General features: G+C 42.0%; 1 protein-coding gene across 1 annotated transcript; it reads right to left on the bottom strand.

Moving 5' to 3' along the window:
- Window positions 1–627: 627 nt before the first annotated feature.
- SNX3 (sorting nexin 3) lies at window positions 628–23493 on the bottom strand. Its single transcript, XM_030448779.1, is given in 5 exon segments — window positions 628–1238; window positions 1240–1311; window positions 5283–5407; window positions 5776–5871; window positions 23191–23493. Coding segments are annotated over 5 exon segments (477 nt in total). The 5' UTR covers window positions 23353–23493; the 3' UTR covers window positions 628–1216.
- Window positions 23494–24185: the final 692 nt, after the last annotated feature.

The raw sequence follows: 24185 nt of genomic DNA, 5'->3' as shown, positions 1-24185 counted from the left end.
TCTCATGTCATGTTTGGAAGCACTGAAGAAGCTAAGCATATAGTGAGAATGAAGACTCCAGCAGTGTTGTTTATAAACTGCAGTTCAGGCATCAACAACCTGCATTGCATCCATGGTCACAGAAGCATAACACTAAAGTTCCCCTCCCCTTAATGTTTAGGGCTAGCAGGCTTGTATGTCTTCATGCCCCTGCTGGTAACTGTAGAGCAGAGCTACTTTAATCTAGGACTGAAGTTCTAACCTACCAGCAGTTTCTGTCAACATTCCTTCCTCTGTAGGATGGTACAATTTTCACTTGCTAATTGAAGCATCTCACACCAAGTAGAAAGATAGTTTTTTTCCCCAGACTTACAGAAGCCACAGATCTGTTGACTGTCTACCACAAATGGGTCTCCAGCTTTGGCTCCACAACACAACAGCCTTCAAAACCTTATGTTTTCTAACACTTGAGCAGTGACTGCCAGCATCTAAGGATATTTATTTAAGTGCTAGTTGTTAGTAACTCAAGACCACATTGCAGAAGAGCAGCACAGCAAGGCTGAAGCACCAGGTCACTTAGTATGGTCAAGTCCCTGCTCCTCAGAAAGGCTAAGGAAGCCCACATTCAAGGTCAAGAGTGACAAAACATTTGAAGTGCATTTTCACTTTTATTTCAAAACTTTAGACAAGTTATTTAGTATATAAATTTGATTTTTTTTCCTCTTACAGAATATAAAGATAATTCCCTCATTACTTCAGTATAAAGTGTTTTACAAGCTTCAAGACAATTGCATAAGTGTTTCTCACACAGGGTATCAGAAATAAAGCAATCTTTCTACAGAAGTTCAGACAGATGACTACCTCAGAAACAGCAGAGCAGTTTAGTCAAATACAAGTGATTATGTGACATTACAACTGTGCAAGTTCAAGTAAGGCCAAGTCAGTAAACATTATTAAGTCGTTGCAAATAAGAGTGGAAAAGTTTGTGAGACATTGCAAGGGGTAGATGGTCTCATAGTATAATACTCTTAAATCAATAATTTGGAGGGATTTAGCTAGAAGACAAGTGAGTTCCTTAATGTTATAAAGCATATGCAAAGACCAAGCAGTGTACTCATGTTGGTGAAGACTTCGTGCCCGTTTATCCTCAGCATGCTAAGACAAACTACAACCTCTTAAAACCAAGCATAAGAACCACTAGTGTTTGAGAAGATGGGTTTCAGAATTCAAGTATGCCTTATTTTGGATGGTGTGTAGTTTTTGTCTATTACTTCATCTTGTAAGAACATGTGAAGACAGCGCTCATTCTGTGCCAGTGGGTGGCCTGCAACCCTAGAGAGGAAAAAAAACAAGCATTATTGCTAAGAAATTGAATCTACTTGCAAAGAGCCATCAGAGTAAAGTAATCTATTGCTCTGCACTTAGGGAAGATTTCACTTCCAGTTCACTGATGGTGACTAGAATGATACCAGGCAGCAAGATTTGTCATTCTCCCCCACATTAAAGTAGTCCAAAGGAACCCTGAGCTGCCTCTGATCATTTGGAAGCATGTTACATCAGCAGGTCTCACCTGCAAACCAGGGAGCTATCAAAGTACCCATTCTAGCATTAGGAAATCTGGCAAGCCAAGTAGATTTTACAGGTCTTGGTATCTTAGACACAGGACAACTTTTTAAAGGCATCTTAAGCCCTCAGCCCTAAGTCGAATTCAACAGCAGTTAGCCCAGGCAGAGTTAAAGACTTAGTCCACCAGAGGGTGTGAAGATCTTTTGAAGGCTCTGGAACTGCTTAGAACAGTGACTTACCATGGTCACTATTCCTAGCACGCACAGGCAGCACTGATGGTACTGGCCCTTCTGCTAATTGAAGTCTTTTGATATGAAACATAAGAGACAAGATTTTCTGCCCTAGAATCATAGAAAGTTAAGAGCTGGAAGGGACCTCAAAAGGTGAGTCCAACCCCTCCTACCAGAGCAGGGTCACCTACAAGAGGTCACAGAGGAACACATCCAGGTGGGCTTTGAATGCCTCCAGGGAAGGAGACTCCACAACCTCCCTGGGCAGCCTGTGCCAGTGCTCTGGCACCCTCACAGCGAAAAAAATTTTTCCTTATATAGGAACCACCTATGCTCCAGTTGACAACCATTGCCCCTTGTCCTATTATTAGTCATCCTAATAGTCTCTTAGGATAGACTAGCACCTCTGAGAATTTAGTTTCATTTCACATACAAGACTGAGCCATCATCTTTTTAACAGTAAAGGAGCTGAAATTTCATTAGAAAACACTCCAAAGCTTGGAATAAACCCACAAGATACTGCATTGAAACGCTTAAAACACCATGCAGCCTTCTGGGCAGGTAAAAAAATCCCAAAGAATCAGAATCCTTGGAAGTTGGTCACCTATGGTGACCTAAAGGAGTTTGGTTTGAGAAAATTTACATCTAGTTTACATCAGACTTCTCCCTTTGAGAGAAAGCCTCCCATCCTCGCTAGGACAACTTGTGTCACCCTTATGGCCTCCATATCAGTCAGAACATTTTTACTCTACATGGAAGTCATCTACTTGAGCACATGTAATACATAGTTAACTGCCCAGGGTCAGCATCAGTACTTCCAAACACTTTTGTATTTCTCCTCTAAAGGTATCTTAGTACTTACTTGCCACTATTTACTCATCATTGAAGGCATCCTTTAATGAGGAAGCTGAGCTCTCCTATTGAGCATTGACAGATTATTTCAAGTGCAGTCAAAGCACTGAGGTTTAGTAAATGGGCAGCAGTTGCAAGCGTTAGTTCACAAGGAATAACTTGTTTCTTACTCCCAGACTGAATTTGCCAGCCTTGAATTTCAAAAGAAAGGCATACAGGAGCAGAGGAGGCAGCAGCATATTCCTTCACCCTTTTAGGAAGGCTGGCAAAATAGTGGGTGATTAGCAAGACTAGACCTGGTCTCCCAAATTCAGCTCTTGGCTTCACATGAATACTCTGCATTGACTTTTCCTTACCCTTACACAAAGCAGCTGTGGAAAGATTTTATGTAAAAGTGAAGTTCAGGCAGAGGAGTGCATCACTACCTATCCTCATGCATATCACTGCAGGTAGTTCTGATAGTGGTACCAGCAAGCTGGCCCTGAAGTGATGACTCAAAATGCACTGCTGCTATTTAGTCACTCTAGATTATCCATTTAGAAAGACAAAGCTTTCAGCACCAGTGCATCAAGATTTTTTTTTTTTTGATACAGATCTGAAGGACTCTAGCTACAGGAGCAAAGACCAACTTTGAGAGTGCAGTAATGTGAATGCATTACACAAATTAACTTCAGGACTAATTTCACTGGTATCCAGAGTACTTAGTAGACATCTCAAAGCTTCTATGTGGTTCAAAACTTTAATTAAGAATATTTACTTGGGTGAGTTTGTCATGCCATTAGAATAAATAGATGAGACTGAATAACCAGGAGTTCAGCTTCAAGAATGTTGTTCCAGCTGGACTCAAGTCTGCAACTACATCAATATCTACACTAACAGCCTGCTTTCATCTTCTGCAGGAGGAAAAATAGATCAAGATGTTTTACATCTCTACCAGATCAATCTACTACTTGCTGTAGGACTGAGCAAGTGATAACAGTAAACTGGTCACTCCATTTTTGTGAGCAATGTTGAGTTTCAGAGACTCCAGGTTAAGATGACTTTTGCTATCAGCTGCTTCAGAACACAGCCAGTCACCTTCCCTCACGTGTTGCAATATAGAGTCCCAAGCCTCCATGGATAAAGATTGTACTTTACTGTTATGACTTCCTTGAGCATATAGCATTAAAAGCCCAAACACATTCTGTCTCACTATAAGCCCATTTGCCTTCATGTAGTATAAATGCAAACTGAGGCTGTTTAGCCTTGAAAAAAGAAGGCCAAGAGATGATCTTATTTATGTTTATAAATACCTGAAGGGTGAGTGTCAAGATGAAAAGGTCAATCTCTTTTCAGAGGTGCCCAGTAATAGGGCAAGGAATAATGGCTTTGAGCTAGAACATAGGAAGTTCCACCTCAACATGAGGGGAAACTTCTTTATTGAGACAGTGATGGAACACTAGAACAGGCTGCCCAGAGAGGGTGAGGAGTCTCCTTCTCTCTGAGAAGCCTCTCCCAGACTTCTCTGGAGTCTTTCAAAACCCACCTGGATGTGTTCCTGCATGGTCTCCTCTAGCTTATCCTGCTTTGGCAGAGAGTCTGGACAAGATGATCTCTAGAGGTTCCTTCCAACCCCTAACACTCTATGATTCTATGACTCTAGATGCCTGGAAAATTCATTCCACTTGTCTTTGAACAAAAAGAAGTGCATTCTGAAGCATTTACCTGATCAGAACCATTAGCAATACCTCTAAATTGAGCTAACAAGCAATTATATGAAGAAAAACTTCAGATGTTTCATACACTCACACTTGGCTTCCTTGCACAAGACAGTTTAAGTGAACTTGTGACTTCCATCTCCAAGCCACATGCCTGAACTGAGTAACATGAAGTTCTGGCTTAACTCGGATATCTTCTGTTCCTTTTAAACAGACCAAGATTAAAATGCTAATGGAACTGACAGGCTTGGACTCCTAAATGAAGCAGCTCCAAATCCAGTTGCCTGACTAGTGTTGGCTCTAAAGACCAGTAAAGCTTGTTAACTGGCAGCATTCCTTCTTACCCACGTTTGGATTTACATTGTTAAAGAATCTGAAGTAGCTCTCTGGGTCACAATGTAGAGAACAGTTAGTAAGGGCTGATGGTAGAAAAAGAATTGTAAGGCTTTGTTACTATAATTTCTGCTCACCCTTTGAAAGGCAATGACAAAACCCAAAGTATCTATCTCAAGCTACATGTGTGCATGCCTCAGGTAGTGTTTTTACATTTCAGAAAGATTCTTAGGATGATTAGAGAAAATACACATTGTTACACAAGCTGATAATACCTCACATCTGCAAGCAAAGTAAACTGCTGTAAGCCTATTGTAAGCTCCATTGTTCAGCCAAAGGATACCTTTTCAGAAATGGAAAAGTAGAACTATTTTGAACATTATAATTTTAGAAGTAATTTGCATAAATTAACAACACTACCATTAATGTCAGCTGTTCAGCTAAGCAGCAAGATATAAAACTAAACACTGGATGAGCAGCGTTAGTATGGCCTACTGCAAGATTATGTGTAAGTTATTGTTCTGAACCTTGTGGATCTACCATAGCTAGAGGATCAGCAGCTTTAATTCAGTTTTCCAGAGAGGAGTTCTGGGTTTGTCTCCAGATAACTTGCCCAAATACTTACTTGTTTATGAATTGCTCAAGAGCCTGCTTCCTCTCTTCTATAAAGGAGTCATCAAATATGCCATCATCTCCTCGGAAAGGGAGTTGGCGGAGAAGGGCTTTTCCTGGTAGAGGGGGTACCACAACCTGAAAGATTCAGAAGTGTCCATAAGTGCATCCTGTGAGCAACTTTATACACCTCCTGTGCTGCCTCTTCCTCCTGAAGGACCAAACTCAATCACATCCCTAGTGAAGTAATAAAACATGACCAGGGAAAAACAGTATCTGTCACAGAGGTAAGTTGAATTCAAGCAGCACAACTATGAATTAACTCAAATTCATGAAACAGCCTCTAGCATTGTTCAGCTAAAGTATGTTGAAAGTTTTGGCTTTTTTGTGGACATTTTCAACCACAACATCTGGTCTATATGATGTATAAAGTTTGAAACATAATATTTCTGCACTAGTACTCAGTGTATCTATGAAGGCTTGTATCTACCTTTCATTTTACCCACCTTGCTTTCTCTTTCTAGTTCATTCCTTAGCCATTCAAAGTCACTGTATCTTCTTCTGACTGTAGATTCTTTCAATTTGAAGATAGGTAGATTTGTCTGAAACAAGAATACAAGCTATTGATTAGACAAATGTGGCAGTGTATCCAAGTCCCAACATCTGGGAAGAACGGGCTCATGATAATTGGCATAATTGGGAAGCTGTTGAAGAACACCTAAAAGTAACAAGGGGCCATAAAAAGGATGGAGAAGGAACAGGCATTATATGCATGATGCTAGATACCCATCTAGAAGCTGCATACCAGAAAAGGGAAAATAGAAATATAAAAGAACAGGACCTAAAAAATAGAAAGTAGGAAGGAAGCTGAGCTGTTACTGTCTTTAAAAGTTTAAAAACTACAGAAACAGTTACAGAAGAAAAAGGAAAAGTGACAGAAGTTGGGAGGTCAATACAATCTTCATGCAGCCTCCCTGTCCCCCTGACATTGTACAGATGACAAAAGTAGTAGTAACCCTTGTAGGCTGGGATGGAGACATCTGGGGTGATCCCAGTGACAGGGAGCCAGAATACAATCACCTCTTCTCCAGAAATCCTCCTGAATATGAAGTCAGGCCTGTTGTCAAAACAGAAAGAACTGGATAGTGATCTGCAACACCCTAAACAAACCATTCCCTGGGATCCCTTGTAATTGCTGCATTTGCAAGAGATATAGAAGAAATCCAGAACTGAAACTTGAGTATTTGTGGTATGTATGCCCAAGTGGCAGAAACAAATAATGTTGACTGAGAATGAAGAAAATGGCTACTGGGATCTAAGAGTTTTCTTAAAACACCAAGGAACAAAGTGAACCCCTCTACATGGTGCTGATCCAATCTCCAAGTGAGCTCCCTAAAGCAGTCACAAAAGCTCCTTGCATACAAGCCAGGCACAAATCAGAGCCCCATAACATTCTACTACCTCCTACAATAGATTTTTTTATTGGTTAGAGGAGCCTCAGCAATTCCTGAACCCTATCTAGCTGCCAAACAAGATGAGATCAAGACCAACACAGAATACAGTAAGGGACAAAGTGATAATACTCAAAATGCATGGATGCAACACTTCACATGGGCAGAATTAATACACAGCATCCTTACCTATAGCTGTGAAATGGACTAGGACAATAAATGGACTGGGACAATGCACCAGCTAAAAACCAAAAGCCCCAGGGAGGAGATCAAAGTGAGACTAGTGAAATAGGGAACAGAAACCAGAGTAAAGGGAAACAAATTTTACATCTCCAAAATAGTATCTCAAGAACAGAGGAATGCAAGTAGCCATGGGCACTCCCTGAGACACAACTCAAGGTCAGCCTATTGGCATTATCTTGACTCTGACTGAAGTATTCCAGAAACAAGATAACAGTGAAAGGAAGGAATACTTCTACTCCTACAGCACCACTCCCCAGAAAGGGGGACAATCCCTTTCTCCTCCTTAGGGAGGAACTTCGTGGCGTGGTGCAGGGCATGAAGTAAAAAAATTACTAGTGTTGTGTCTTGAAGGCAACTGGACCTGCCTGTCTAGAAAGCAGAGGTTTCTCAGTGGGTAAACGATGCTGGCCTATACATTCTAATTCCAATTGATTTTCAAGGACAATCAGTGAAGTTTGTAAAAGATAAAGAAGCACAAATCTCAGTACTAACAGAACAAGATGCAGAGAAGATGTGATCCGGGAAACAGAATTAAGATTACCAGTGCAAGCAGAGAAAGTATATTGTGCCAGTCTGCCAAGGCCAATTCATGACTTCCAGGCAAGAAGAACATGTTGACTACTTGCTTTGCAATCAAAACATTAAAATTCACCATGAAAAATATTTTGAGTTGTTTACCCTTCACCTCAAAGGTATCTTACAATCCCAATAGAAACCAGGAGGTTGCAGTGTGTGTACTTAATGCACCCACTGCACTCCCATGATTCAAAAATTTCTAAACACACCACAATACCCAATTTCTACTACTACAGCACAAAATGAAGTTTCTGAAGTCATGGCTGATTTGGAAAAACAAATTATCTATAACCTGTCCATCCAGTTTGGAAACAAGACAGGAAGTGGCAATTAACAACTGATTATTGGTGCCCAAATCCTACTACAGCCCTGCTAACAGCTGCTGTACCAAATATTGCAAACTTAACAGTTACCTTGCAAGCAGCTGTACACCCATGGTTGTGAAAGAAATACTCATCTTCCTCCTTCAAGGGAACCATTAAGAGAATTGCTTTCACTTGGGAAGCAATATACTTATAACAGTATATGGGGTACAAACATTTGCCCACAACTGCTCATGCTGCACATAAGTTTTTTAGAGTCTTGCCCCCACAAGATGTGAAACTATACCAATATCTAGACAATATTCTGATTGGAGGAACTTCCCCTGAGAAGGTGAAGGAAGTGGCAGCAGTGGCATGGCAAGCACTAAATAAAGCAGAAATTGAGATACCATCCTGAAAACGTAAGGTGAAGAAGTAAGTTTCAGATACTTGGTATATAGGGGGCAGGTCAACAATTTCTCTCGATACATTCAGAAAAAAAGTTGCAAATGCCCCATTGAAGGAAGGAGCTACAACATTAATAGGAACTGTAAGAAGCATATACCTGGATTTTCTATAATTTCCCATCTATTATACTCTTACAGAAGGAATAGAAATTAACATACAAAGAGGCAGTCAAAACCCTAACTGAAGAATTAAAAATATACTGGTCACTGGGACTAGTACAACCCTGTGATCTTATTATAGCCACAAGGGTTTGGTCAAACACTCTTTGGTCAAACTCTGCTTAATGCAATCTGTTCCAAACTGGCCTCGATGGACTAGGAGGATCTTCATTGTTTAGCTGAACTACAGCTAAAGAAATAGAACAACAGTACTCTGGATGGAAAAAGAGACCTCTGTCTTTAGTCCAAGTGGTTAAAGAAGTTGAGAAAACACATAAGGGACAATCTGTGCAAACTAGAGGACTGTGTAATTTACTTGAAGTGGAAGTGTTATAAAGGGAAGTGCTCCAGAAGGAGTTGCACAAAAACCCACTTGGAGAAAGTGATATGCCTACCTAAGAGAAGTTGCAGAAAAAATGCAGGACATTTGCAGAAAATGAAGGACACAGTAAGGCTTTCAAATTGCAGATCCCCATAAAACACAGGCTCTTTAGCATTACAGCTTCTTAAACCTTTACCCATTCTGAATGAGCCACCTCTCATTAAGAGTCCACCAACAGAACACATTTGGTTTATGGATGCTTCAGCAAATAGGGTAAGTGGCAACATAAGGCTGCTGTATTACATATTACCATTGGAAAACAAGTAACAGAAGGTGAAAGCAACAAACAAATAGGATAAGCAAGACCAGTTGTTTTGGCAGCACAGAATGGAGCAAAAATCACCTATGTAGACTCCTACACTGTGTGGGCTGATAGCACACAGTGGCTCTTTAAACAGGAAACCTTGAAATGGGAAGCAAATAGATCCCCAGTTTGGAGAAACAAAGGCTGGCAAGTATTACTAGATTTAGCTAGGAAAGCACCTTTCAAGATGGGGTGGGTAAAAGCTCATGCTAAGAACAATCTATTAGCCAAAGTGCAATCCAATGGTAGATGAAATAAACTAAATAAAAGGATTCTAAGTAAATTTAAAATTACCACCTCCACACACCAATGAAGGGAAAATATTACGATCTGCAGGGGAAATGGATTACAGCAGATTACTCAAATCCTCTGCAGGATATTGATACATCCCCAGTTCAAGGAGTCTCTTGGCTTGCCTGATGCAACTAAGTGTTGTAAAGCTGATGTGAAACTCAGTGCCAGGGCTATCTTTGTGGTTCTCAAATTGACCTGCTCCTGCTATTTTCCACACAGTGCCTCACATTTCTTTCTGTAAAGAAAGGCAAGCTGGGGCAAAACAAGAGGGAATTAAATGGTATTTCACACCCCATACTACTATCAATCAAATGGGGCAGTAGGAAGAACTAATGGCTTATTGAAAAGGAACCTCAAAGCACATGAGGCTCAGTAGAATGCACAACTTTGCAAGTTACTTCAATTAAATAACCAATACAAGCCTACTGGAAGCCCTGTAAATTCTTTGTAAAAACTGAGCTTAGAAGTTGTGGCTTCTCGAGGGTGAATAACATCACTCTTCCCACAACAACATATTAATTTTGATAAGCAGAAGCAAGAAACAAGCTGGTAAATTACAAATTAGTTTCACTTCAGCAACAACCGCAGCACTGAGAAACACTCAAGATACAGAGCTTCATCTGTATTTCTGTAATCTACATGAGTAAGATGTGCCTCATACTGCTTAGGTGTGGGCCTCATTTATATGACATCCTAATCACTGATACTTTGCCACTGTACCACTGAGCTGAATAGCAGATTTGCTGGTTATTTAAGGAGATGTTCCTAAGGTTGCACAAGCATCTGGTACTCTTACTGTCTCCAAGTCTGGATGCCCAGTGTTAAGAGATGTTAAAAAAAAAAAAAAAAAAAGGGGGAAGGGGATGTGTACATGCATGCAAAGAAAGTCTTTAATCCAAGAAGGCTCCTGTTACTTGCATTCAAGGGAGTGTTTCAGGTACCAGCACAGGACATCAATCAAGCTTCCTTTACTTTTCTGCTACGTGATACAGCATGCTCTATAATACCTTTAAATAAGTCCTACAGTGAATCTATTGAGGACAGATGAAGCTGAGGATTTGCAAGTACAAGCTGACGAGCCTGGATAACTTCAAAGAAACCAAAGAGACTGAAATGCAACACAATTCAGGACTGATGAGGTCAGATTGTTCTGCTACAATTCAATCAGGCAGAGACTGATAAGGCAAAACTTCCCTAAACATGGCTAGGAGTGGGCACACAATTCTCCCCTTGAAGATATATTAAATGGGAGCCAAGATGTAATGCTGCAGAAGACCATGTTAATAAACACATGAGCATTTTCACAGGTGTCCTTACACTAACTTGTTTAAGAGCCTATTTTACTTCTATTAATTCTTGGGGTGCAGGGTTATCCCACTGCTGTCATCCAACTCCTCCTAATGCCATCCCCAGAAAGGAAAGCCCCAAGATGATAATCTTAAGCTTAAATGCCACTGAGGTGACAAACTGGCTAGAGCGCTACAGAAATGTTTGTAGGAGTTACAACCTACTAAAAGCAAGGACAAGAGTCTGTAACTGCCGTACATAAACATCAGGAACAGAATAAAGCTTAATGGTGTCAGTCTGCATATTCACCATCTCGAACATCTTGAAAGAGGCTTTGAAAAGTACCCTACAAAGCTGATGTTCACATGGGACTTATCCCCAACTTTTCGCCTTGGCAGAAGCACAGTGGCTTCTGTTTCTTATTGGTTTATTTCACAAGTTGTTAGCCATCTTAATCAGCTTCTGGTCCCTGTTTGAGTAGATATACCTGTAGGATATAATCTGTAGGCTGTTAAGCTTAAGCTGGCACTGAGTGATGCTCAAAGGCTGCTCAAAACAGGCTTAACTGCAGAGATACTTACTGCATTATACAGGCTTATGACTAAAGGCCATTGGATCATTGCCAGCCAACAGCAACTCTTTGACTGTCACAGTTCAAAAGTACTTGAGAAATTAGTTGCCTACTTTCATATGATGCTATTTAGTCCACAATTTACAGGTGATAAAGTATAAAGCAGTATTTTGTTATGAAATCTTAGTGATCAACATCTGAAAGTATTCAAGCCCTCCTTCCCAGGTAAAGCATTCTTGACTGTACTAGTGACTAATAAAATTGCACTTAAGACTATTATGCCAGAAGTCAGGCTTTATAAACACACTCATGTTGAGGATAAGAATGCTCCACTCTAAGAGTGGATAAAGCAAGGTCCCCCAGAGTTCATGGAGATTCCCAGAAGTGAAGCACTAGATTATTTTACTCAGATTTCAGCTATTGGCTTTTTAAGCAAGTTCAGCCTTCCGCATTACAACATCAACTCTTTGTCAATGTCTTGGATAGAAAGTTCTTTACAGTATTTAACATATAGGCTCTCACCTGCAGAAAATATTCCATTCTCCCCTCAAATTACTTACAAGAGGGATTAGAACTTAGTAAGCAGCAGCTAAAACACAATGACTTACCAGGTCCTCAGGAACTCCTTTCATACTTCTGGGCATGAAGTCTATAAAGTTAATCTCTAAACAACATATCAGGCTTACAGGTACAATGCAGAGGCAGAAGTGCCAATTGAGCTCATTATACCATCTACATCCCTTTTGAACTTTTGACATGCTATCCAGCTAGCAGGTTGGAGGAAAGGACAGACAGAATATTTCTTTTCCCTTTCAGTTGAAAAATCTCATCCAATTTTGATCACAAGCACTGGAAATGTTCAAATTGAAGTGTATGCTAGAAGGTTCCCATTAGAGTGGCTTACAAGTCACAACAACATGCTAAAGGAAAGCGTGTGTCCCCTATCCTTTGGTCTGGATATGAACCAGAACTATATGTTGAGATCAACTTCTAAACTTCCTTCCTGTTCTTTAAAACCCAGAAACTGCAGCAATTCTTGTCATCCACAAACTAGTACTGATAGAGCCATGTTCTTCAAAAACACAGCTCGTAGGATCTACTTTAGAAACACAGTTTGGGAGTCTTGTTTTATACTGCTTAACTTATTTACATCTTAGGTGTCTATTTTTACCTCTGGATATTTTCACACCTGAAGTTACTGTATGCGTCTCATTAAGGATTATTACCCTGCTTGAGCAAACCACTTCTTCCTTCAGTAAGAAGTATTTCTGCATGTCCTAGGGCCTCCATTTATCATGTATAGATGGTTTTAATTAAGCAAACCAGACAGATGCTGAAGCATGGACTATCACAGGGCAAGAATTTGGTAGAAAGAGACAACACTACGGTGTTAACAGAAACTTTTGATTTCTATTAATTGTCACTTCAAGATTACATACACCGCATATTAAAGTTATTCTTTGCTTCACAGTTTATGTTGAGTTACACTTATTTAGTCACTGAAGTGCCAGTAGCTGTATTCTGAACACTGTTAATGCTTTGTATGCCTGCTAGAACAGAGATGAGACCAAGGCACAAAACTTGAGGCCAGGATACTTTCGTGTTTAACAACACTTCTCCCCACACATATTCAGTGTTATAGTGTCAGTTTTCTGGCTTGCTGATCTGCTAAATCTACTGTTTGATCCATTTTGGCACACCCCCTGAAGCATAGCTCTTTCCTCTGATAAATACACCATAATTACAGCAGCAATTGTTTCTTCTCCAGTGTAATAACTAGTCTCATTTTTAACAAAAGCATTTTCAACAACTTCCTAGTCAGTCTGAAATCCTGCCTCCAAGCAGTTTGAATGCAGGTCCTCAATCCAAAAGGATTATGCATTGGGCAACAAAGTCACTGGTCAGAATTGCAGCTAAAGCATTATTCCAGGAGGAAGCATTTAACCAGCTCTGAGCAAGTCCCACTTATCCCAAAATCCTAAGCATAGGAAGATGCTAAGACATGCCAGATTCTGTCCAGCACTGTTTTTGTATCAGACTATAGAAACACACCTATTAGTGTGACAGTAGTCAAAAAATCTAAGTCTGTATTCTCCAGGGTGAGTTAAGGGCCAAGAAACTACACTGAAATAAACGTTGTCAAAGCTGGTGCCAAGTTAAAGAGCAGATGACAAACCTAGACCCCTTAGTCACTCCTGCATTCTTCTACTCAGATGCCAAACAAGTTTCTATGGTCACTTGGCTAGTGTTCAACAAACTGGTAATGGGGAACAAGTCATTGCCTGCTAATAGATCTCAGGGCAAAACCTGTATTCACAGGAAGCATATTTCTTTAGCTACATTTATTTTACTATAAAATGTTCAAACTACAAACCTACCTTCAAGCTCAGAAGATTCTCAATTCACCTCAGAAGTAAATGACAGTGCATAGACAGTAGCTTGTTTAACCAGATAGCACTTTTCTAGCTGTTATTACAGTCAATCCCCATGCTATGCCCAGTTAGAAGTCCAAAAACTGTTTATGCATACAAGTGGGGAGGCTTTCAAAAGAAGAATATAAACAATTTGAGTACCAGTCATACTGTTCTGTTCAGATTCAGATACACAACTCTCCAGTGCAGCCGTTCTGGTATACAAGTTACTTTAAAGGTCAGAGGAAAACTAGAGTATTTCATTTCTAATACATTAGATTATAATTCTAATTTTAAGTGTTCAGTTATCAAGAGTAGTGTAATTTATCTATTGAGTGGAAAAAGCCTTGCAAACAGCTAGACTTGCTCCTACCAACCTGTTTCCAGGCATAAACTGAATGCAAATAGCACTAGGTTCCTTCAAAGAGCATGCTGACACACCACAGGATTGATTCTGAATGTCACCGCAGCCCAGCCCACCCCCACAGAACTGCAGAAACTCCACAGCTGCGGCCATCTAGGCTAGTTTGAGGTAAATTCGAACCATTTCTTCATCTGCCAATTTAACGCTCATCAACAGCACAGCATTACCAACATCTCCCACTCCTAACCAACTGAAAATAAAGCTGTACTGTTGCCATAGCACCCCCTTTGATGTGGCTTTTTCGAGGAGGTTATGGTAGCCTCGACACAACTATTTCCATTAAAATAGAGTGCAAGAAAGAACCCAGTTCACTTTTGATTGAAGTTTGTGGCCTTGAAACTCAGAAGCCAAATTCAAGCTTCTTACTATCTTCAGACAAGACCTTTGTCAGGTGATGATACCCTCTGGCTACATTTACAGTCAGCCAATGAGAGCTCTGGGTTATTACAGTAAGCATCATTCAGGGCGGATAAAAAAAAAAAAAAAAAAGTATTACAGCTTAAAGGCAAAAGCCTGCTGGCCTTTAGTACAAGAAAGTGGCTTCAGCAGTTCACTGTTAACTGCAGAAGCCTTGTCAGTGGTTTGCTTCCTTCCCAACTTGACATAAGCAACTACCTCCCCGTTTCCTACAATTATTAAAAGCAATAAAGATAGCAAGCATGCTCTAGACTTCAGTTATTAGAAGCTTACATTTTTGCTGTGTGCTTTACTGAAAGAAAACCTTTCCCCACTGCAAAAGGTCAGATAAGGGGCTGGTATTTTTCCAAGTTTCAGTCCTCTTGATCAAAGCAGAGTTCTGCCCTCCCCTTTTATTCACTTGGTGTCCAGTGGTACTGAAAGCACATGGCATGCAAAAAAATTTGCAGTTAATCGAGCACTGGAAAACCTGATCACACATTTACACTCAAGTTTTAAGCAATACTGACTTAAGCCCTATCAAGAAGTATAGTTTCCCACTTCACAGTACTGAGACATGGAGTTAGGATGTCATCTTAAAGACCAAGACAGGAAAACGTAACAACACAACAACAGAGACTATCAGTCTTTAGACAAGAGTTAACCTCTTCAAACTTTAATGCAGAGTCACTCTATGTAAATTAGAATGGGGGCACCTGAGTTTTTGCATTTACCATCACCTGATGAAGTGCACCAGCATAATGAAGAATTGAATTAAGGTGTGCCATGGTCAAAAGGCTCAATCCAGGGGATAAGTCTAGAAATACAAATTAAGACCCAAATAGTGGGTCCTAATTATTCAGGTTCCATGCTCAGAAGCCAAAGGTAAAACTGAAGCCCATTTAAAGGAGGACACAATCAGGCAAAGGCACAACACCCAGACCAAATTACCAACTCTCAATAACTATTTCAGTGTCAGCAAGCCAAACCCTCCTTTGAAACACCAAATATTCCTTTCAAAAAGAAGGGATCACTTCTTTATATAATTGCAAGGTATAACTTCCATATGCTCTTGTTTGACCTACTGTGATGCTACCATTCATTCCTCATTGAGAATGACCAAAGAGGGATCACATTACTTTGATGCTTTAGTGTCATTATCTGCCACCTACCAGCTATGATGAAATAGGGCCAACAAAAATTGTACTTAATTGATGCAATTGATAGTGTTAGCAAGATCAAAAGTTTTAGCTTGCTTTGCAAGCTAGAGGTAGCCCAGTATCCCTACACTTCACAAGCACACAGGAAACAAAAGATTCGTATATGTCTATTACTAGTTACCTAACAGCAAAAAATCTTCATATTTCCAGTTTTGTTGAAGCAGAAGTGTTCACATTAGTAAGGAAGTACTTAACAGCAACAAAAATGACAAAAGCTTCCGTTCTTTAATTTGTAGCATTTTTAAAGACTTACAGGGTGCTGCAGCTTAGGCCTATAGAAGTAGTCTCTGAAGACTTATTTCCTGGTATAGAGATGGCTTTAAACTGCTTAAGACACAGCCTCGCTTTCTTCTGGGTTTCAAAGTAAAGCTGCTATACATCAGCTTTTAGCTATACTTTCAAGGTCATCTTCCTGGCTGATACCTGTTACACGCCCTAGAAGATCCTCCCATGACAAAAATTTAGAGCTGGATTCTCAAGAAATAGCCAGAGAAGGAATATGTCCATGAACCCATCTTCATTTGGTATAATACTTGGTTTTGTACTTTGACCAGAACGTTGGGGCTTCTCTACCCTTCTCGCATCAAAGCCATTACAGCAGTAACAGCAGTTTCGGACCCTTCAGCACTCAGTGCTACAGCTTCATAGAACATTTGGATTATCTACTTAAAACAGCCTCCAGCAGTGCAACTGGCATTGTATTGCCAAGTGAAAAACCTTTAGAGAAAATACTTCCCCTACAGTCAGAAGCTTATACATCTACCCTGCATTACTGATTTCACCAGACGATAAACAGAAGAGACCTGATTGCTCTGAAGTTCAAGCTCACACTTTTTTGGCAAGCTGTCTAAAAATAAAGATGTTTCAAAACACTCCAGCATTACCCATGTGCCCACCTGGATCACAGCCATCAGTCCTACAAAGATTAGTCATTGTTCTGTTTGATTTGGTTTGTTCAGCACTGTACTAGAGTGCATTCTTAATATATGACAATCAAGGCCCATATTGTGTGTGCAAAAATAAAGAGTCCATGTTACCAGTTAAGCTAATATACTAATAAGAAGCCCTATTGAGAGATTTGTTTATTTTATTTACACAGACATCAACACCAAAGTAGTTCAGTACTTTTGGAATAGGTTCTTGAATCTAGTTCAAAAACCTCTACAGAAAAATCAGCTGCTCAGAGCAAATACATGCAATAGGCTGATAAATCCACTCTCCTTGCTTCAGGAGTTTATCATCCAAGCCATTCCACTTCTGCCCCCTGGTTAGAAGGCAAAGAATTTCTTAGCCTTCCAGCTATACTTTTCTGAATTATTTCTCCACAGAAAAGAATGTTTGTAAAGGTGCAGTACTTAGGCTGTAGAAGAGAAAAAGTCACCTGAATCGGTGCATTTTTATTCTTTGAAGAGGAGTTTAAAAATGTTAGCAGTGTTTAGAAGAGGATCTTAAGAGTAATTGACTACAGTTAGAGCAGACTTGCAGTGTGCTGAAAGATTTGCAGAAGTAGAGAAACAGAATTAGTGCTGATTATGCATCCCTAAACACATCCACACTGAGTCAGTGTTTAGTCATTACTCCACCACAGGCTTCACTGAACAGGAAACTGAACGATACTGGAGTAAACTAGGTGTATCAACAGATTTTATTCTTCTTACAGTGGGAGAAGAGTCTGCAACTTCAAACCCTGCGAAACACATGAAGGACAGCAAATTCGGCACTGTTCAAGGAACAGAACATTTCAAGGACACACTGGACAGATTAAGAGTGCTGCTTTGCAAAACCATGGCACACAAGTGCCTCCTGAGCAAGCTACACTTCCACTTTGTTTACTAACTTACTCGGAATGCATCACAGAAGTCAGACAAATCAGTAATTCACTCAATTTAGACCACTAAAAATATGTTGAAATGCAAATATTGTGTCCAAGCTAGGTCTTGAAAAATGGGTTAAGATGAGAACAGACTTTCAAAAGAAGCTTTCATTTAGCACTACTTTGATATACTTCCCCAAACCTTTGGGAACAATACTATTCTTAACATTGCAGGCACTTAACAACATGCGTGCTCATTTCCTTCCCGTCACTGGGGCTGTGCAGTTGAGTACCTCAACAGATCCAGAGGAAGTTTTCTGCAGAAGATACATGAAAGGTGACTGCTGCGTTTAAGAGCATCGGTGCCACCGAAGCAAAGTACTTCTCAGCATCTGGAAACACAGCAGCAAGGCAATAGCTTTTCAAGACAAGCCTCTGAGCTGTGGAACATCAAGAAGCTAAGATGTGCCTCAGTGCTGAGTTAAATCTTACTGATTGGAGGCAACAGACCATTCAACATTAAAGAACAGAATTAAGACAGCAAGGGCTTTTTGTTTAAGCTAGGTTTGACTAAAGAATTCTTGATGTACTTGGACTAGCAGCTCATGTAACAGGTATTTTCCTTCAGATCTGTCAGTTTGAATATTACTGACTTATCTGTAAGTTCTTACTAACTATAAACAAGTAACTTAGCCTTCCAGGCTAACACCTAAGTTGTCTAGGTTACAAATTCAACCAACACAAGCAGCACAGAAGTTGCTTTTACTTTAACAGAAACAGTAACAGAAGAAAGAGTGCTAACTATTTTTCCCAAATTAATTTCATGGTTATCCATATGCTTTGTTGACAGTATTGTAATCTATGTACTTACATTCTGCAGTACTGCTTCAGAGTGGGTGTACAGCCCTGAAGTGTGTCACCAGATGCTGGGATCAGAGTTAGCTTGTAAAGCTTAAGTCTTTTCTCCTAGAAGGATTTAGCACCTGAAGTTGCACTGAATCTGTTTGAGCAAAGATGTGCCTGTTGACCCACTAACTAGGAAAACTATTTGTCTGAACTACAGCAGAATTTCAGTGATAGCTAGTACTGGATTAAGCACTGCAGACATGCTGTAGGATATGACAGCTGTCATTTGTTCTACATTTGCTTGAAAGAGTCCAATGCAGAGCCTCCAAGATGATTAAGGGAGTGAAAAAATCTCTTACGAGGAAAGGCTGAAGTGGGGAGCTGGGTCTCTTCAACTTGAAGGAGAACGAGAAGTGATCTCATCAATGTTTATAAATACATGAAGGAAGAGAGCCAGGAGGATGGTTCCAGGCTCTTCTCCATTATGCCCAATAATAGGATAACAGGCAACATGAGCTTGAGCACAGGAGGTTCCATAAAAACACAAGGAGAAATTTTTTTCCTGTGAGGGTGCCAGAGCACTGGCACAGGCTGCCCAGGGAGGTTGTGGAGTCTCCTTCCCCAGAGACATTCAAAACCCACCTGGATGTGTTCCTGTGTGAACTCCTGTAAGTGGCCCTGCTCTGGTAAAGGGGAGTTGGACTTGATGATGTTTTGATCCCTTCCAGCTCTTAACTTTCTGTGATTATGCTTCCTGAAATTCAGAGAGAGGACTGGCTTGCAGCCTGTAAGTAGTAACACGTATTTGCATGCCCTTGTCAAAGAGCGTTGATTGCACAAACCCACCCTGAAAAGGTGTAACAAGTAGAAGGGGACCACTGCCCCACTGATGGTGACTCCTGAGTCAGCAACTAGTAAAGAGTCACAAGACACAGCATATGGCAATACAAAGGTATTTACACTGAGAACTCAACTCACACTTCTCTGCAAGACATAAAGGCAGCATTTTGTTGTCTTAGTTTAGCAGTCTAGTTGATTACGCAAGTTTTAACCACTGCACAGACACTACATTGTGATCATTTAGATCCTTTTAGATGCAATGACTTTATCAGGCTTTATTTCACTAGAAAAAGCATTTGGAGCTTTATACCCTCCTGCACTGTCCTCCTTTTTAGCTCACCCCAAAGAATACCTTAGAATGGTGCAAACTCACTGCCCAATGCTGCTGATGGAAAGCAAATTCTCAAGTATGCTGTCAAGAACATGAACTACTCAAATTTGCTATTTTAGCACTGCAGGATGGCATTTTCTATCATTTACCATCACTGAACAAAACATTTGAATTTAATTGCTAAGCTGCACAGTAGTAGCACACTGCCACATAGTACACCTCATACAGGTTGCTACAGTGGAAGCTTTCTGTCATCACCTTGTCCAGTTTTCCACTAACAGAATGTTATTCAATGCAAGTTTGGGCTCAGAAAGTCAGTATTTCGGTCAACTGACTACCTGTGAATTATGCTGCTCCACTGGAAGGGCTGTGGGAAGATTCTACCCCAGATAGCTTAATGGCTTGTGAAAATACCAAGCATTTACCACAATGCTCAGCCATCCTACTAGCCCACACAGACATGCTGTGAAAGTCTGAAGTACAAGCTGAAGTACAAGCAACTTGCTTCTCCAGTAGTTTACTGCTGAGCAGTCTACCCAAAACTTTGGAGTTCCCCATGAGGCTTTCCAGCTTCTGCCAGAAATACAAGAACTGAAGCACAAAGGTGTTGCACACATTGCTTACCAAGCAACAAATAAGCTTCAGCAGCAACACCAGTAAAAACCTTGCCAATAACAGCTTGGGAGAACCCTGCAGCATTTCACACAAGTACATTTTGAAAGATATTAGTTATCAAACATCAGTTCAAGTGTCTGCTAGCAAGCTCAGTCTTCCCCCCCAAAAAAGTTAAGTTTTAAGATTCAAAGTGACTAATATAGAATTACCTTTGGAAAAAATTTGTAAACACCATGGCAGAGGTGCAAGACTAATTGCTTCAATGCTAACTTGAATCTTGGTGTCCTCTCCAACAACATTTCTGTCCTAGATTTATATTATGGCTGAAGATCACATTATCTCTTAGCAGAACGTGGCAGTAAAGTCATCCATTTCCACACAACTTAACACTGTATTGTTGGTGTTAGCTGAAGGCACAGTTTTCCTGACACAGCACAGGTAAATCACTATCTTCTCAGAGTTTGTTCTGCTGCCACTATTAGCACTACTGGGAAAAACTGCGAATTTCAGCAACTACTTTCTGTGACCACAAGCAGTGGTCAGACCACAGAGACAAGCTTGTGGCTATTCTCTGCCACACTCTGATGAGCAGCTTATAGTACAAGGCCTACCTTTTACAAATACAATAGTAGAGCAATTCAAGTTCCAACTCTTCTCCCATGCTGAAACTTGCATATTAGCAACGTGGTCTGGGTTCTGCTGAGAAGCAATTAATTGATACAAGTTTAGACAGTGAACGTAACTCTGCACGACTTGTATTACCTGCTCTGTAGCCTCCTAGCATACAGAGACCTAAAACTCAATTTTTTAGTTCATGAGAGCTATGAATGTATGCAGCACAGATGCACTATGTGTACAGAAGTACACAACCGGAAAGGGAACGAGCATGTATAAGAGGTAGTTCTGTATACACAGATGCAAGCAAGGAGGTTGAAGGAAACAATGGTTATGTAGTAGTCAGACTAGAAGAATGGAGGAAGTTCTATCAGTGTATGCTTGTTCAGGTCACTTCTAGGTCTTCATTACAACAGAAATCCAGAATTCTCTATCCCATATAGCACATGCACTAGGAGTAACCTATCTCAAAACCCACTTTTCTGCTTTCCTTTCTGCTGAAAGACTTCAGTCAGGTATTAAAAGAATTATTTTTAACATTTTTTTTTTCATCCCAGCAACTTTGGACTTGTTCCCAATGCTGCATCATGGCAAAATTCCTCTTGTATCATCTTCCCTGGCTCCATCAATCCCAAATGCTCAGCCTCATGGAAAGAAATGTCATCAGGAACTTAAGACACAAATACTTCCCAGCAAGATAGAGTTACATCTTTCTGCTAAGTGTGGACAACTAGGATCCTGATAAGGGCAGAGTAATGCAACACAAGCTGGCAAGGTCTAGTCTGTCCTTGCACAGAGGCCTAACATTGTTCAATTGTTTTAATTTATCCTTCCTGCCCTATGGACACATCTTGAAACACGAGAATAGCTACTGGACATGACAATTTAAAGGTATCATAATTAAAGTAGTATCATCCCTAGCAGCTTTAGATTTCAGTTAATTTTGTTGTTTTAAATGAAGTTACACTAAGCCAAGAGCTTAGACCTTTAATACCACAAGATCCACACAGGGTTTTGGTCTTGTCCAAAGAACTTTTGTCACCAAGGCAGCAGCCCTCAGCTGAAATCTTTCCTGCCATGAAGGTATCCAGGGAGAGAAGAGAAGATCACACTTTGCAGAGAAGGCGTGCAGGCTATCAACAAGGCTTTTTCTCTATTAGTGCCTGTAATAACTAACCAACTTCAATCAGCTAGAACAGAGTAAAGCTATACTAGAGATAGTAGACTCAACCACAAGCTACAAAAAAAAAAAAAAAAAAAAAAAAAAAAAGTAAGACTATGAGAGATCAACTTTCCCAGTTCAACTTGTCCCTGGCAGTGTACACTAAAAGGGTGACCTGCTTCAAGTCCCTACCAGCCACAGGCATAGATCATGCCATAGATATTGCATTTTTCTACCCACTCTTCCAGTATCTATGAAACTAGAAGGAACGTAAGAGTGACCTCCTCAGAGCTTTTCTAAAGCTCAAGACTACTAGCTTTTGGGGAAAGTCTGTGAATACAGCCCTGTCAGATAGGAAGGAGCCTAGTATTACTAAGAAAAAAATATCTAAGAGCACATGGTGAGAAACAGCCCAATTTAGAAGGCACTCAATTTATATTTCAGGTACAGAAGAAAACAGTAAGTTCTCCCTCATATACAGCCACCTTACCACTTCAGCAAGCTTTGATCTACCACGTGTGTCCACTTGACTTATTTACACATAATTCTGGAGGATTTTGGAGGCTGCTGGAATCATGAACCTGACCTCCTTCCTTTAGGGCAGACCCACCCCTATTGCTCCACCTCAGCCTGCTGAGAGCTTGCCCCCTTCGAGACAGGCCAGCAAAGCAGCTGCTCACACACAGCACAGCAACGTTCCCGTCCGACGGCAGCTGCGCACAGCAGTGCCAAAGGACCGATTTGTCCTCACGTTATCTGAAGCGAGGTGCCTCGTCTCGGATACCGCCAGCCCGCCAGAATTCTCGGCTCCAGACGCTTGCAGAAGCTGGGCCCTGCTCTGGGGAGGCGGATGAAGCCCACGGCTGCTCAGCCATCACCTCCTCCCCGCGATACTCACAGCGCCAGCTACGGAACGGGGCCCTGAAGGACAAGAGGGCGGCAGCCCGCCACCCCGGACAGTGCCGGGGACACCCCCCCCGGTCACACAAGAGCCGTCCGGAGCCCATCACCGACACACAGGCACCGCATTCCTTTTTCCTCACGTTATATTTGCTGCCGAGGGGCCGGGCCGGGCCCCGCCGAGGGAGGTGCCGCCGCAGACCCGGCGGAGCTGCCCGCTGGGAGCCCCAGGTCCTCCTACCTGGGCCGGTGGGGACCCCTGACTGAGCTCTAGGCCGCCTCCCTCCCCCCGCCGCCGGGCCAGACCCTCACCTTAACGCGGATCTCATAGGTCGTGAAGCGGCCGCGACCCACCCCCACCGTCTGCGGGTTGCCCACGTCGATCTCCAGGAAGTTGCTGGGCGGCCCGTAGGCGTCGTTCAGATTCTGCGGCTTGCTGATCAGCCGTCGGGTGTCCGCAATCGTCTCGGCCATAGCAGAGCGGTCGCCTTCCCTCCCGCTGCGGAGCGCGGCAGGTGAACCAGCGAGCACCGACCGCCGCCAACCTGCGCCGCCCGCCCTCTTATCGCCCCGCGGCCAGCTGACTGCCCGGCAACGCGCACCCACGCCGCAGCCGCCGCCAGCGGATGCGCCCTCCGCCCGCGCACAAAGCACGCTGGGAATCGTAGTTCTCAGCCTTCGCCCCGCTCGCTAAGCCCGCAGCGGTTTCTTGCCTCCCGAACTACATATCCCGGCGTGCGCGGGAGGCGCGGTGCGTAGGCAGTGTGAGCTTGTGTCTCGGGCCCGCCCGCTCGCCAGGCAGAGAGCGCGCAAGTTGTGGGGTTTGGTGGAGCTTCGTTCGGTGGCTTCGCGGGGCTGCGGTTCGGGTCTCCCTGCAGTTTATTCCTCTCTCTTGGCGCTCGCAGTAAATCCCCTTCTCCCATCGAGGGAAAGAGCTGCTGTGCGGGGTCGGGTCAGATGGGTGTTGGCGTCCCCCGGTGTTGCCGGAGGCCGCTCCATGAGGCGACCCCAGAGCGCCATGGCTGGGCCCGGACCGTGGTGAGGCCGGTGCGGGGGCCGCTGTTAATGCGGTAGGACCGATCTGGAGCAGGGACAGGCAGTGGCGATGCGGTTCAGTCAGCGATCTAACCCGCTTTTATTTTTTAAACCGAAGAAAGTTTTAACAACAGATGATAATAATTCGTTAGGCTCGGGTGCAGGTTTTCACTTGTGGCCCTTAAAGAATGCAGAAAGGAATGGTTGCTGTTCAATACAGGTAGGAAAGACACCAACCCCAGGTTAGGTTGGTGTATTGGGCAGGAACAACC

The sequence above is a fragment of the Calypte anna genome, chromosome 3, assembly GCF_003957555.1.
Source record: "Calypte anna isolate BGI_N300 chromosome 3, bCalAnn1_v1.p, whole genome shotgun sequence".
Classification (NCBI taxonomy): Eukaryota; Metazoa; Chordata; class Aves; order Apodiformes; family Trochilidae; genus Calypte; species Calypte anna.
This window is presented reverse-complemented; position numbering and strand designations above follow the sequence as displayed.